Source organism: Crassostrea angulata, chromosome 6 (genome assembly GCF_025612915.1).
Source record: "Crassostrea angulata isolate pt1a10 chromosome 6, ASM2561291v2, whole genome shotgun sequence".
NCBI classification, from domain to species: Eukaryota; Metazoa; Mollusca; class Bivalvia; order Ostreida; family Ostreidae; genus Magallana; species Magallana angulata.
In genome coordinates, this window is record NC_069116.1 from 41,714,753 (window position 1) to 41,726,982 (window position 12,230).

Here is a 12,230-nt window from a genome sequence, read left to right on the forward strand (position 1 = left end):
AGAGGAATTTCTAAGATATTTGAGGGATCAAAATATTAAAGGTAAAATTCTTCAATGTAAAAAAGCGTTGGACTTCCAAATCAATTTAAAATCTCTTTCTTTGGTGCCAAAGATATCCTCTTTCGAGAAATCGAAGTGCAGCTGTATTTCATTAGCAATGTTAAAGGTATAATTGCAAACTAAAAAAATTAATTACTTCAGTTGTAAGATTTTTTTTAATTCAGGAAGTGGATTTAAACTCTGCTTGTTCTATAATCAGTGATTCATACAGTTTAAAATTAATCACTTGATATTGCTAAATGAAATATTACCAGAATCTAGTAAGGTGTCAGTAAAAATTAAGACAATGAGTACAATTTCTGACTTAAGTCTTTATTAAAGTGGTTCATGATACTATGGCCTGAGTTCTTCAAGAAGACTTGAAAGTGTTCAACGTATATCCCGGTAATATAATCCATGATACATGTAATTCACAATGACCTAGCTTTTATATAAAAGTGTACAAAAATAATTTGTCAATCTGGTAAATTAATATGTTATAAAAGAACTAGATTAGATATTGATTTGCACACCTTACAAAGTGTCCCAAGTTTCAAATAAGTTCGAATTTAGCTCTTGTGCACTTATCCATTTGTGGAATGCTGTAGGAACAACTCTTTGAAATGGATCTACAAAGTTTGCAAAAACTCCTTCACGACCTAATATTGTTTTCATGAGCTGCCCCTTTTCTGCCTGTTGTATAATTAAAGCGATGTCCATCACTTTGCTGACGGGTGGTCTTGCAGATCCAAAATGGGATCCACATTGTCGAATGATGTTTTGTTTAATGTCATCTTGTACTTGGCTTGAAACTGCAATAACTCTAGCACTGTCATATGTCACATTAGCACCTTGAGACCGTAACTTCTGCTTTATGGCATTAACATTCATCTCCACTAGTAAATCATTTGGCACATTTCTACCAATTCCCCCATTTGTGTTAAAACAACAATTCCATTTGTACTCGAAGGCTTGACGGGGGGAAAGTAGTGCATTTTCGTAAGCAAGAAATCTCCAATGCCACAATCTATATTTTGTGTGATGGAATGCATCTGCAAGTAGCATTTTAAACTTTGCGTTGCGGAATATTCGATTGCCGTCTGCCATTTGACGAAGAATTAATGAACATTTCATGAATGATGCTCTGGCTTCTGCAACACCGTCCTTGGTACAAGTGGTAGTTTCACCTTCTTGGGAAAAAGTCCAGTTGTGGATACTTTGTAAATGCCTCTTAAAATGGCCCAGAGTTTTGTAACTTTTGCTACATTCACACATGTACACTTTCTCTGCTGCATTGTAGCACGCCTGCATTTGGGAACTTTGGTTGTCCATTTCTTCCATTTCATTAGTTTCTAAAAAACTAGTACCTATAATAGAATAAAATATATTCCCTTTAGATAACATATCCTGTAAGGCTAAAAAAAACCATTTCTATTGTATATACTAGTTAAGTACCGTAGGACATTTTAATGACAGTGTTATTATTATTTCTAAATTGTCGCAATTTCTCAACCTCAATAGTCAATTCATTTATATTTTTAACTGCAGATTTGCTCATCTATAAATGTATTAATCAAAGTAAATTTACCAGGTACAAGGACAGAATAACAATAAAGGTGAAACTTTATAAAGTATAATGGAAATTAATTTGCATGTTATTAGCATGATCCACCCATCATTAAGCGTGTAATTTTTCACTCGGTTCTATTTATTATGCCTTAATGTATGTGATTATTGAGCTCGTGGTTATAGTTTAGTACCTTTCTTGATGTAGACTTCCAGAATGTGTCTTCCAATGGATTGAAGCCACCTAAGTTTGTCTTCATTTGACCATGTTGATAAGAGAGGGGGAGGCTTATTCTGCCTGGGGTCGGACTCCAGTTTTTCCATTCCAAAGTAATCCATGAATGCACTGCATATATATCCATCTAAAACATCCTCAACAAATGCAAAGTGTGCCCTGTCAAAAAAAAGTCTTATTCAACATACAAGTTGATTAATGCTGCCACAAGTTGATATTCCACAGCTACAACTGATCATGATTGCAGGTGCTCGAAAAAGAAATCGTAAGTAAATGCAAACAAATAAAATGAATCATGAAAACACAAAGATTATATTAGTACATTAATTTGCTAACTGGTAACTTTCATATTCACAAAGATATCCATTTACACAGGCATGTCCATATGTATTAGCAAAGCGAATAGGTAAGTATCATGTGATTTTTCATTGGAGGAAACAAAGAGAGAGATTGGTTTGACCTTGATTTTAGCTTTAACGATACCTGAATCTCTCTGTGACTGTGTCATGACCATGAACATCTCTTCTGTTGATAAGATTACGCAGCTGGAACAAAGATCCCTCATCTCTTGCTGACTGGCACTTGTAGAAGGTTTTGTAGATTCCCTTCAAGAATATAAACTCTTTTGATAAAAACATGCACTTGTAAATGTTCATCAGTTATTTGAAAGTGTTGTTAAAGTTTTGTGAAAAATATGAGTAACGGTATCATTTTTTTCTAGATGATCATTGCTCATGTATAGTACTTAATCAACTTCATTACAAAGAAATATTTTTTTTTTATAAAGAATAACATGAAAACAGAAGCAAGACTGAATTATTAACAATAAATTGAATAATTAGTAAAACAAGGAAATGAAATTATATTAGTATTAACATAAATAAGGCCACATCAATTTAATTTCCTGCTCATCGGGCTCATATTTAAACTCTGCCAATAATATTATAAAATTCATGCATCCAGGAAATTCTGATCTATTTCTGCCCTATTTTTTTGTACTTTAAATCGTTAAAAAAAGAATATTATTGTCCAGTCAAATTTATTTATGTTCTGCCTAAAGAATTACCCTATAAAAATAATAATTTTATTATCACCCACCAATACTTATTTTTCATCAGATTCTAAGTCTGACAAACAAGAAATTTAATTGTGGCCCTGAAGTCTTTAACATTCAAGCCCACCTGATCACAATGAAAATTTAACAAAGTGATTCAACAAGATCTAAAACGCTAAAACAAACACTAAACACAATAAACAACAATATATAACAATAAACACTAAAATATTAATCACCTGAATTGAAATAGAAACTGAAATGAACAAGCCAACTCAAACTCTATTCTGCTCTACAAGTATACCACAAGTAAATTCATTATCCTGTGAAATCCCTCAGGCCTATGAATCACCCCTTTCAATCTATCAAAATCATTGGGAGAGTTCAACATATCCAACTGGGCCGAGTAAGCACGCTCATTTGTAAGTACATCTCCTCCAAAAACCTTCTTTTTGATTACTTTTGGATCTTCACCTTGACTGTGGCTTATATAGTTGTCATGAATATGTTCGAGAATAGTAATCATGTCTTCTGATTTTCGCTCTTGTCGAGCAAGTCTAAGATTGAGAAGTTCGATTTCCTACTACATTCTTCAACATAGGGATGATCAATATTTGCAGGTACACATTTCTGAAGACCCTGTAGTGCTGGAATGTACTTTGTAGCTGCTTTTACAATATGGAAAACCATATCATTTTCTAAACTTTCACACTCTTCTCTGTCAGGGACAAATTGACTGTTGGGTACATTTAGTATATCAGCCTTGGGACAATCATCCGGAAGGTCACAATTCACAACCCTTCTTTGTACACCAAGCATTAAAAACCAATGATAACTCTGAACTTGCCTGGTTTTGGTCATTGAAGATGGTCTTTTGGTCCAATCAAAATTGTCTCCTATTATTTCTACTGGTGGAAGTGGTTTCCCGAGTTTAGATTCATATGAGTCAAGAGCCACCTGAATATGTCTTTTTGATCTTTCTATGTTTGCTAGGGAAGTTAACATTGTTTCTTTACCATATCCTGACGCATACTCTACTTCAGGTAATTCAATGTCCCTGATTACTTCAAATCTTGGTAAAGTGAAGTTTTTTTGATTTTTCAATACCATGAGAGGAATCAACTGAGGTACACTTTTCTGATTCAGTGAATGCATTACTATAAAGGGCAGAATGGTCACCAGATTTATCATGATAAGCACATATACTCATATGAGGCAAAGACTCACCACTATGATTATGCGTAAAGGCTAACTCATGCAGCTGATTTAAATATGTATCCCCCTCCAGGCTTGATACAATAGTTTGCTGAAGGCTTTGAGTAACTCCTCCACAGGTGAGGTGGCGATACTAGAGGAAATGCAAAACAGATGCTGTCAGGCAGATTCTTTTCATACTACATGTACTTGTAAATATTTATAAATATTACTTTAAACTATTTGGAAACTTAAAGTGTACTAATCAAATACTTAAAATTGATTTTAAGAAAATGTCAAAATGTGTTTATGCAAATCACACTGGTGGTGATAATTTCAATTGTTGAATATGACATTAATATAACCCTGACAATATAACATTCTTTGATATTATTTGCATGGAAAAAAGATTTATGAGAATATTCCGGTAAAATTAGCCATTCATACAATCATTTAAAATATATTCTCATATTAGTACCATTAAAGCAGGTTTACTGAGTTCATCTGCTTTAGCTTTTATCTCTTCCTGTTGTCTCTGCTGTAATACTGTGTCCTTGATCTTTTTTCTCTGCACATCCTGCAGCTCAACTTTCTTTTTATATACTGCTTTAGGTCCAACTGACAGTCCCATGTTGCTCAGCAACCTAATAGTCTATTAGTAAATCAGATACTTTCAACTTTAAAAAACTTTAGTGTCAAATTCAGAACTTGGATGAAATTTACAAGAAAATAAATTGCTCAACAAGGAAACATGTATGAATATCACTGATATTTTATATAATTTTATTAAACTTTTACAATTACCATTTAAAACTTCACAAAAGAAACACAATTTCTAATATTCTTAAAGTTAGTAATAACCTCATCTGTGGCCCCTCCTTGATCCAGAATCTGACCGATCACATGGTGGATTGCTGACAAGTGGTTGTTTCGGTTGAAAAGAAGTACTGCTGCTGCAACTGATAACCTCAAAGAAGTAGATTTCCCCATGACACTTTCTAAAAGGCCATGTAACACTGGACACTTTGTCTTAAGCTCATGAATAAATGGAAGCATGTCCATCTCACATAAATCTTTACCGGTTGAATTGCGAAGGAAAGATGCATCACTTAATTTGCTTATTGTCTTTGATTCCTTGGCAGCTTGACCATTTATCAAAAGGTGTATATCCTTTCTTAACGCTTCTATCCCAACAATTTTTTTAGCAAGGGTTTTGCTTTTGTCACCTCTAAAAATAGACTTCAAAACACTTTTCCATTGTCCTTTTACAATTCTAGACTTAACTACTCCCTGCAATTTGCCTCGATAAGAAATCTGTATAGAAAATGATAAAATATATATAAGTAAAATACTTCTTAACCGATGAAATTTTAGAACATATGTCTGACTAAATATTACATTGTATATGGCTGGAAAAAGTTGCTTATTTTGCTTCATTACTACTAAAATGTATTGACCTCACTACATGAACATGAAGTCAAAGTAAATAAAGTGATTTCCTTATTTCATCAAAACATTTGTAAGCAAGTAAAACTAAAATATTCTTCTATTTTTTCTGCCAGCACATACTGAAATACTAATACTCACTACTGTCATGTAAAAAACATTTATACAGCATGCAGAGTAAATACTTATACTTTAATAGTATATAATTTTCACATAAAGCAATATTCAATGCTTATACATGTCCCTTCATATCTTGCCAAGTAAATTCATATTATGCAATTGATCCTTGTACGTAAGCTACCCTAATACTATCTGCTGGTGGGTCTTTGAAGAAAAGTTTTCTGCGCTTAGAGGATCTTGGAGTTAAAACAGGCCTCGTCTGAATACTTTTATTTGGTGTCACCACTGTTTTGTGAAATTTGTTAGGGGTCCTCTTTTCCACCGACATTTGTTTTGAGGTTACTAATTTTTTCAGCTTCCAAGGCGTGGGACTATGAATTATGTGTCTTTTCTCTTGCGAGGCTGCTTTAGCAGGAGAATTTGTAGACACCATTTTCATCTTAGCACGAACTGCACCAAGAATTTCATTTTTTTCAGCTCTCAGTGAGGCAATTTTGTGTTCTAAATCAAAGTCGATTTTGGATAGGCGATTTAATTTAGTGAAACATGGTATACAAACATACTGTTCAGTATCTATTCTTATGGATCTCTCCAATACTTCCTCTAGTTGATTTTTTACTTGAAATGCTGGGGAAGAAACTAACCGCCGCTGTTTAGGACCGATTTCGGTTGCACAAATACAGCACTTTGTATTAGCGGCCATGCTGTTATCATTCGGAACATTGTTTACGTACTTTTTTCTTTCCCTTGAGTAAACAGTATAGAAACATCACGAACGGAGACTGTACGTCATATGAGATTTGTTATGCACTTTTTGATTGGTCGACCACTTATAGTAAACCCCAATCAGAATTAAGGAAAAAAATCCCGACTTTTGATAGCACGATAGGCAAAGGGTTCGTGAGAAGCGGTGCGGATCAGAAACCCTTGGCTAGCGAAGATGGATTAATCTATATATTCCTTTTATAAACTGGGCGTGTTTTATTCCCTTATAAACTGGGCGTTTTTTTCCCTTGTAGGGTTTCAGCAAATTATAGTGAACCACCTTGGGTTTCCCCTTTGCCTTCTTTATTTTATATATGACATCATTTATTCTCTTGATAACTGTATAAGGGCCTACCCGATGACATTGCAGTTTTGGCGATCCCAATTTACTCACATTGTGGTCATGATACCTAACTGCATCTCCTTCGGTATAACCATTGAAGTTTATTTTGGAGTTATACTCCCTTAACATTTTTTCTGATGCTATTTCTATTTTGCCCCTAACAAAATTATGTATTCGTTCTATAGTTTGAGTCAACTTGTTTGCATATTCTGACATATTTAATGAATTTTTAGGTTCTGGCTTTCTTTCCCAATACTAAATCATCAGGGAGTGAAACATGCCTACCGAGCATCATCTCGCATGGGCTTACACCAGTTGCTTCATGCTGAGCAGACCTTATATGCTAATATAAGTAACGGTAAATATTCGTCCCAATCTTTCTGATTCTGGGATACAAAAGATGCTAACATGTTCTTAATTGTTCTATTTGCCCGTTCGACTAATCCATAATATGTAAAAATTTCCCTTGTTAGACTTGGGCAATGGTCCCATAATATCGATTGCTACCCTCTCTAAAGGAGCGCAAACCACATATTTTTGTAGTGGGGCTCTTATTCTTTTATTAGGGGATTTTCTAGACTCGCAAATATCACAAGTTACACACCAATGTCTTGTATCTGCACCCATTTCATACCAAAAATATATCTCCCTAACTTTAGACAGGGTATTCTTTATTTCCAAATGTCCACCTGTAACGTTATTGTATGAAAGTGACAAAACTTTTCCCACTAAAACCCTTGGGATTACTGTACAATAGTTCTTTTCCCAATCATTATAGACATAATAAAGTATGTTGTCCCTAGCCTGTATTTTAAAGATTCAAACCGTACTCAATAAAATTTACATGCTTCACTCAAATGAGAAATGTCTCCCCAATTGGGTTGAGTCCCTTCTTGTACCCTTTAATAACATTTTTAAGTCTGTGTCTTCACACTGCATTTTCCCTTTGTCAAAATCAGTAGTCTGAACGTGTTCCTTGTCGGGCTCACTTGACACTTTGGGAGTTTCTAGTTTCAACGGCTGCTGGTAAATACTTTGTTTCGACCTTAGCACAATATGTACACTCATTTTCTTTACAAGGTCTACGGGACAAAGCGTCAGCGTTCCCATGTAAACGACTTGGCCTATGCTCTATATCAAATACGTAAGAAGCTAATGTTTCAGGCAAACGGGTTATTTGACCTTCTGGATTCTTAAAATTTAATAACCAACGTAATGAACCGTGATCAGTTTTGAATGCTTGTCCATAAAGATAATGGTGGAAGTGCTTGATGGACTGAACTATAGCTAACAACTCCCTTCTAGTCACACAATATCTACGTTCTGACGTGTTAAATAGTTTACTATAATAGCAAATGACTTTCTCTTGTCCGTCCTGAACCTGGGATAGAACAGATCCCATGCCCATATTTGAGGCATCTGTATCTAAAACATATTGTCCCTCCTTTTTAGGGAATGAAAGTATAGGGCTAATAGTTAAAGCTCTCATCAGCTTATTAAACGCCTCTTGACAGTATGAATCCCACACGAACTTTTGGGATTTTTTCAGTTAACTTATGCAAGGGCTTAGCTATTACTGAAAACTTGTGTACACATTTCCTATAATAGGAACAAATTTCCAGAAAACTACGGACATCCCGAATATTTTTGGGTATGGGCCAATCAATGACCGCCGCTATTTTCTCTGGGTCTATCTTTATTCCTTCTTCATTAATAAAATGCCCTAAATATGCCACCTCCTTCTGTAAAAGTTTACACTTGTTACGGTAATTTTAAGGTTTGCATTCTTAAGTCTTTTAAACACTTCTAAATTGTTGAGGTGTTGGGAAAAATCGGGGGCTAACACGATTATAACATCCAGGTACACTATACAGGTTTCTCATGATAAATTTGATAATACTTTTTCCATTAGCCTTTGGAAAGTTGCACCCGCATTACATAAACCAAAGGGCATCACATTAAAATTTCAATGACCTCCCCCCGGGATAGAAAATATAGTTTTGAGTTTATCCTCCTTTGCTACCTTAGCTTGCAAATGTCCACTTTTCAAATCTATTGTGGAGAATATTTTGATCCCGAAAGGGCATTTTAAATTGACTCTATCCTAGGAATAGAATGACTATCCTTTGTAGTGATCTCATTGAGCTTTCTAAAATCAATGCAAAACATTATTGAATTGTCTTTCTTTTTAACTAACACTATTGGGGAACTCCAAGGACTATCTGATTCTTCAATCACTCCCTTAGCTAACATATCATTAACTCCCTTAGCTAACATATCATTATTTTCTTTATTTACATCTTGGACTTTGGCCAAAGGGATTCTTCGAGGAGCTTGTTTAATGGGCCTACTATTCCCAGTATATATCTTATGCTCCGCCATATTTGTAAGTCCCATATCTTCAGAATTCTTTGAAAAACACCCCTGGTATTTTAAAAGTAGGTCCCTTAACTGTACTTTCTCATCTCTCTCTCTCCTGGACTCTATATCCAATGGTGCTAGATGTTCTGGTAATTTATTGGGAGTGTCTACTAACCTAATGGCTGCTATACCTAAACTATTATCTCTAAATATGGAGACTTCCTCCATTGCTCCATTCAAACTATTTTTATGCAGTTCAATTTCTATATCTGACCACATCTGGGATTTTCCCAGATGTGGGCTTCACTAATAACCTAGCCACTAATACTTCATGTTTGCCCATAAATTCTATACTTGGCTCTACCAAAGCCTCTTCCCACTTGGGAACAGAATCTAATATTCTACCTTGTGCTATAAATTCTGAATTGGGAGGTACCTTCACGTCCGCCATTAACGCAATCTACAAGTGCTATCATCATCACTACAACTAAACCTAAAACAAGGGATCTCTGTCCCTTAACCCGTAAACACATTTTCTTAACCAGTGCTCTGTCATAAAATCTAGACCTAAAATACCACTGTATCTAATATCAGCTGCTATTACTTTATTGGTGATTTCATCTTTTCCTATATTAAATTGGACTTCGTATTTCCCACCGCATGGGATCGGATCTCTAGTGGCGGAGACTAACCTTGTCCCATATGGTTCTAACAAAGGAATTTCCCCCTCAAAACATCTCTCTAACAAGTTCGTGTTAATGATGGTTACATCAGACCCGGAATCTACTAAGGATCTACATTTTCTCCCATTTATCTGTATGGGAACAAATATTACTGACTCATTTCTACTAGTATTATGTAGAACCACTTCATTTGTTTTAATAAGGGCCTCCTTTGTAATTGAACTTTCTCCCATCTCCATTTCTACATTATTGTCTCCTTTATTAAAGGGCAAAGAACTCCCAATATCTAAATCGACTTTATTTTCAACAACTATTTCCTTATCAACTATACTTCCATTTTCCTGGGCATTCGTCCCATTAATATCTAATAAAGTGGGTCTCTCCCTTACATCTGCTGATATCCGACCCTTGAAGTCGACATAGGACAGTTTCCATGCTCACTCCCAGAGCCTGACTTTCCCTTATTAGTCCCATTGATAGTTGGGCTCCCATTACTGTTTTGATTTCTCCAAAAATTGCTATTCTCCCTATATATATATATTTCTAGCATGATTCGGGCCTCTATAGTTAAGATTATCTCCAACCATTATTTCTCTGGTTATTTCCCCGATGCCTATTTTACCGATTCGTACCATTAAAAGGTGGGCTTTGACTTTGCCTATGTGTTGCTTTTTCTAACTTCTCTATTGTTTAACTTCTCTAATTGCCCTGTCAGTGTCCCCTGGGTCTCATTATTCCCATTAGAGTTTATGGCATTTACAGCATTCTTATTTTTCTGGGTATCTGCCACAGGGACCAGGCCCGTTTTAACATTAATTTCAATTTAACCATAAATAAAGAAAGGGGTCGAACTCTGACCCAGATAAAAAAAACTAACAGCTCGCTTCAAAAGCCTTATAAATCAATTTTTAAAACACTCACAATATGCATGTATTTTTCATAAAAGTAATGTCCGAGATATTTTACGGGTTCGATACCACCAAAATTTCCGACAATATTATTTTTTCTTATTTATTGTTAAATATATCAAAAACTGACTATAGTTAGAAATTGTGCTTTTGCAAAGTTGTATTATAATATATTTGAATAGATTTAATTGGGGAAAAATAAATTTAAAATTGTATTTCACTACTTAACCGATTGGGCATTTGCGCCATCTTATTCCCCCATCTTCTTTAATGCTGTGCCCGCATGTGTCTCAAAGTGGTTGTTGGGATTTACTAAATAAATTAATGAAAATAAATATCAAATGATAAATATCGTACAATTTAAGGCAATGACTTACCTCGTAGCATTAGGCACAGGATGAATGACCATCTTTAAGTCCTCCTTAAAGATAGCTTAAAGGTGTTTAAAGGTAGCTTAAAGACGATCTTTAAGCCACCTTTAAGCTACCTTTAAGCTATAAGTATTGCTTAAAGGTGGCTTAAAGAAAGCGTAAAGATGGCTTAAAGGCAGCTTAAAGACTATCTTTAAGCCACCTTTAAGGACAACTTATAGGTCCTTAATGTCCAAACTTCTTTAAGCCACCTTTAAGCCACCTTTAAGCTACCTTTAAGCCACCTTTAAGCCATTAAAAAAAATTTAATTCAATATTGTGCTTAATTTCCAACAAAATGTATTAACTTTATGAAAGAAAAGGTATTAAAACGGTTTTTGTTCTAGAAAGAAAAATGAAAAAAAAATACAAAAAAAAAACCGGCCGCGGCGAGAATTGAACCCGGGACCCTTAGTGTACTAGCATCACCACACATCCTCTGCGCCACGGTAACTTACACATTTATGAGCGTTTTTGTATCCTATATATCAGTGAATATTGAATCACAGTATTGAATGTGTTTACTTGAAAAGATTTTGACAAACCATTCATTTTGTAAGAATCAATTATATCTAATTTATAAATTACATGCATGCATGTATTTAGAATGAAATACGGAACTTGGTCTTCAGTGAACAAAAATATATTATACCTAAATGGAAACCGTTAGGTTCACTGTAGTAGGCTTTCTTAGTTAATAAATTTAAACCGAGTAGATATACGTTCATCGAATTTATAGCTATAAAAATGTAAGAAAGAAAATGAAATCATTTCTTTTATTAAATGCATTGATACTATTAGGGTATTTGTTCAATTTCCTGTAATTTCCCGGTTTCTATGATCGCGGCGCCGTTCCAATATGTTTAAATATTTACATGTAATTGTATGTACATGTACATGACTTTTAAACTATCAATTCTATAACAAACAAAATTACCAATTACCGGTGACGTATTTACTGCATGTGGCAATTGCAAATGACTTGTACATACAATTGTATGATGTGCCAGGCCGGGTATATTTGACATATTTACCCTTATACATATATTTAAATAATCAACCCCTATTTATGATCACCGGTACATTAATTAATTAGCCTCAAGATT

At 34.6% G+C, this 12,230-nt stretch overlaps 1 protein-coding gene across 3 annotated transcripts; it reads right to left on the bottom strand.

The window, feature by feature from the left end:
• Window positions 1-40: 40 nt before the first annotated feature.
• Window positions 41-6,532, bottom strand: LOC128186481 (uncharacterized). Of its 3 annotated transcripts, XM_052856258.1 has the most exons (6): window positions 5,836-6,532; window positions 4,950-5,402; window positions 4,567-4,740; window positions 4,122-4,242; window positions 2,324-2,445; window positions 1,864-1,999 (listed from the first exon to the last, which is right to left on the bottom strand). In XM_052856258.1, the coding sequence occupies exons 1-5, from the start codon at window positions 6,355-6,357 to the stop codon at window positions 2,402-2,404; spliced, it is 1,314 nt and encodes a 437-aa protein (XP_052712218.1). In that variant the 5' UTR covers window positions 6,358-6,532; the 3' UTR covers window positions 1,864-1,999; window positions 2,324-2,401. The 3 variants fall into 3 exon arrangements, with proteins under 3 accessions (XP_052712220.1, XP_052712218.1, XP_052712219.1); XM_052856259.1 differs by lacking the exons at window positions 1,864-1,999; window positions 2,324-2,445; window positions 4,122-4,242 and adding an exon at window positions 4,261-4,297; XM_052856260.1 differs by lacking the exons at window positions 4,122-4,242; window positions 4,567-4,740; window positions 4,950-5,402; window positions 5,836-6,532 and adding an exon at window positions 41-1,406 and having other exon boundaries at window positions 1,800-1,999; window positions 2,324-2,439.
• Between the last annotated feature and the right edge of the window lie 5,698 nt (window positions 6,533-12,230).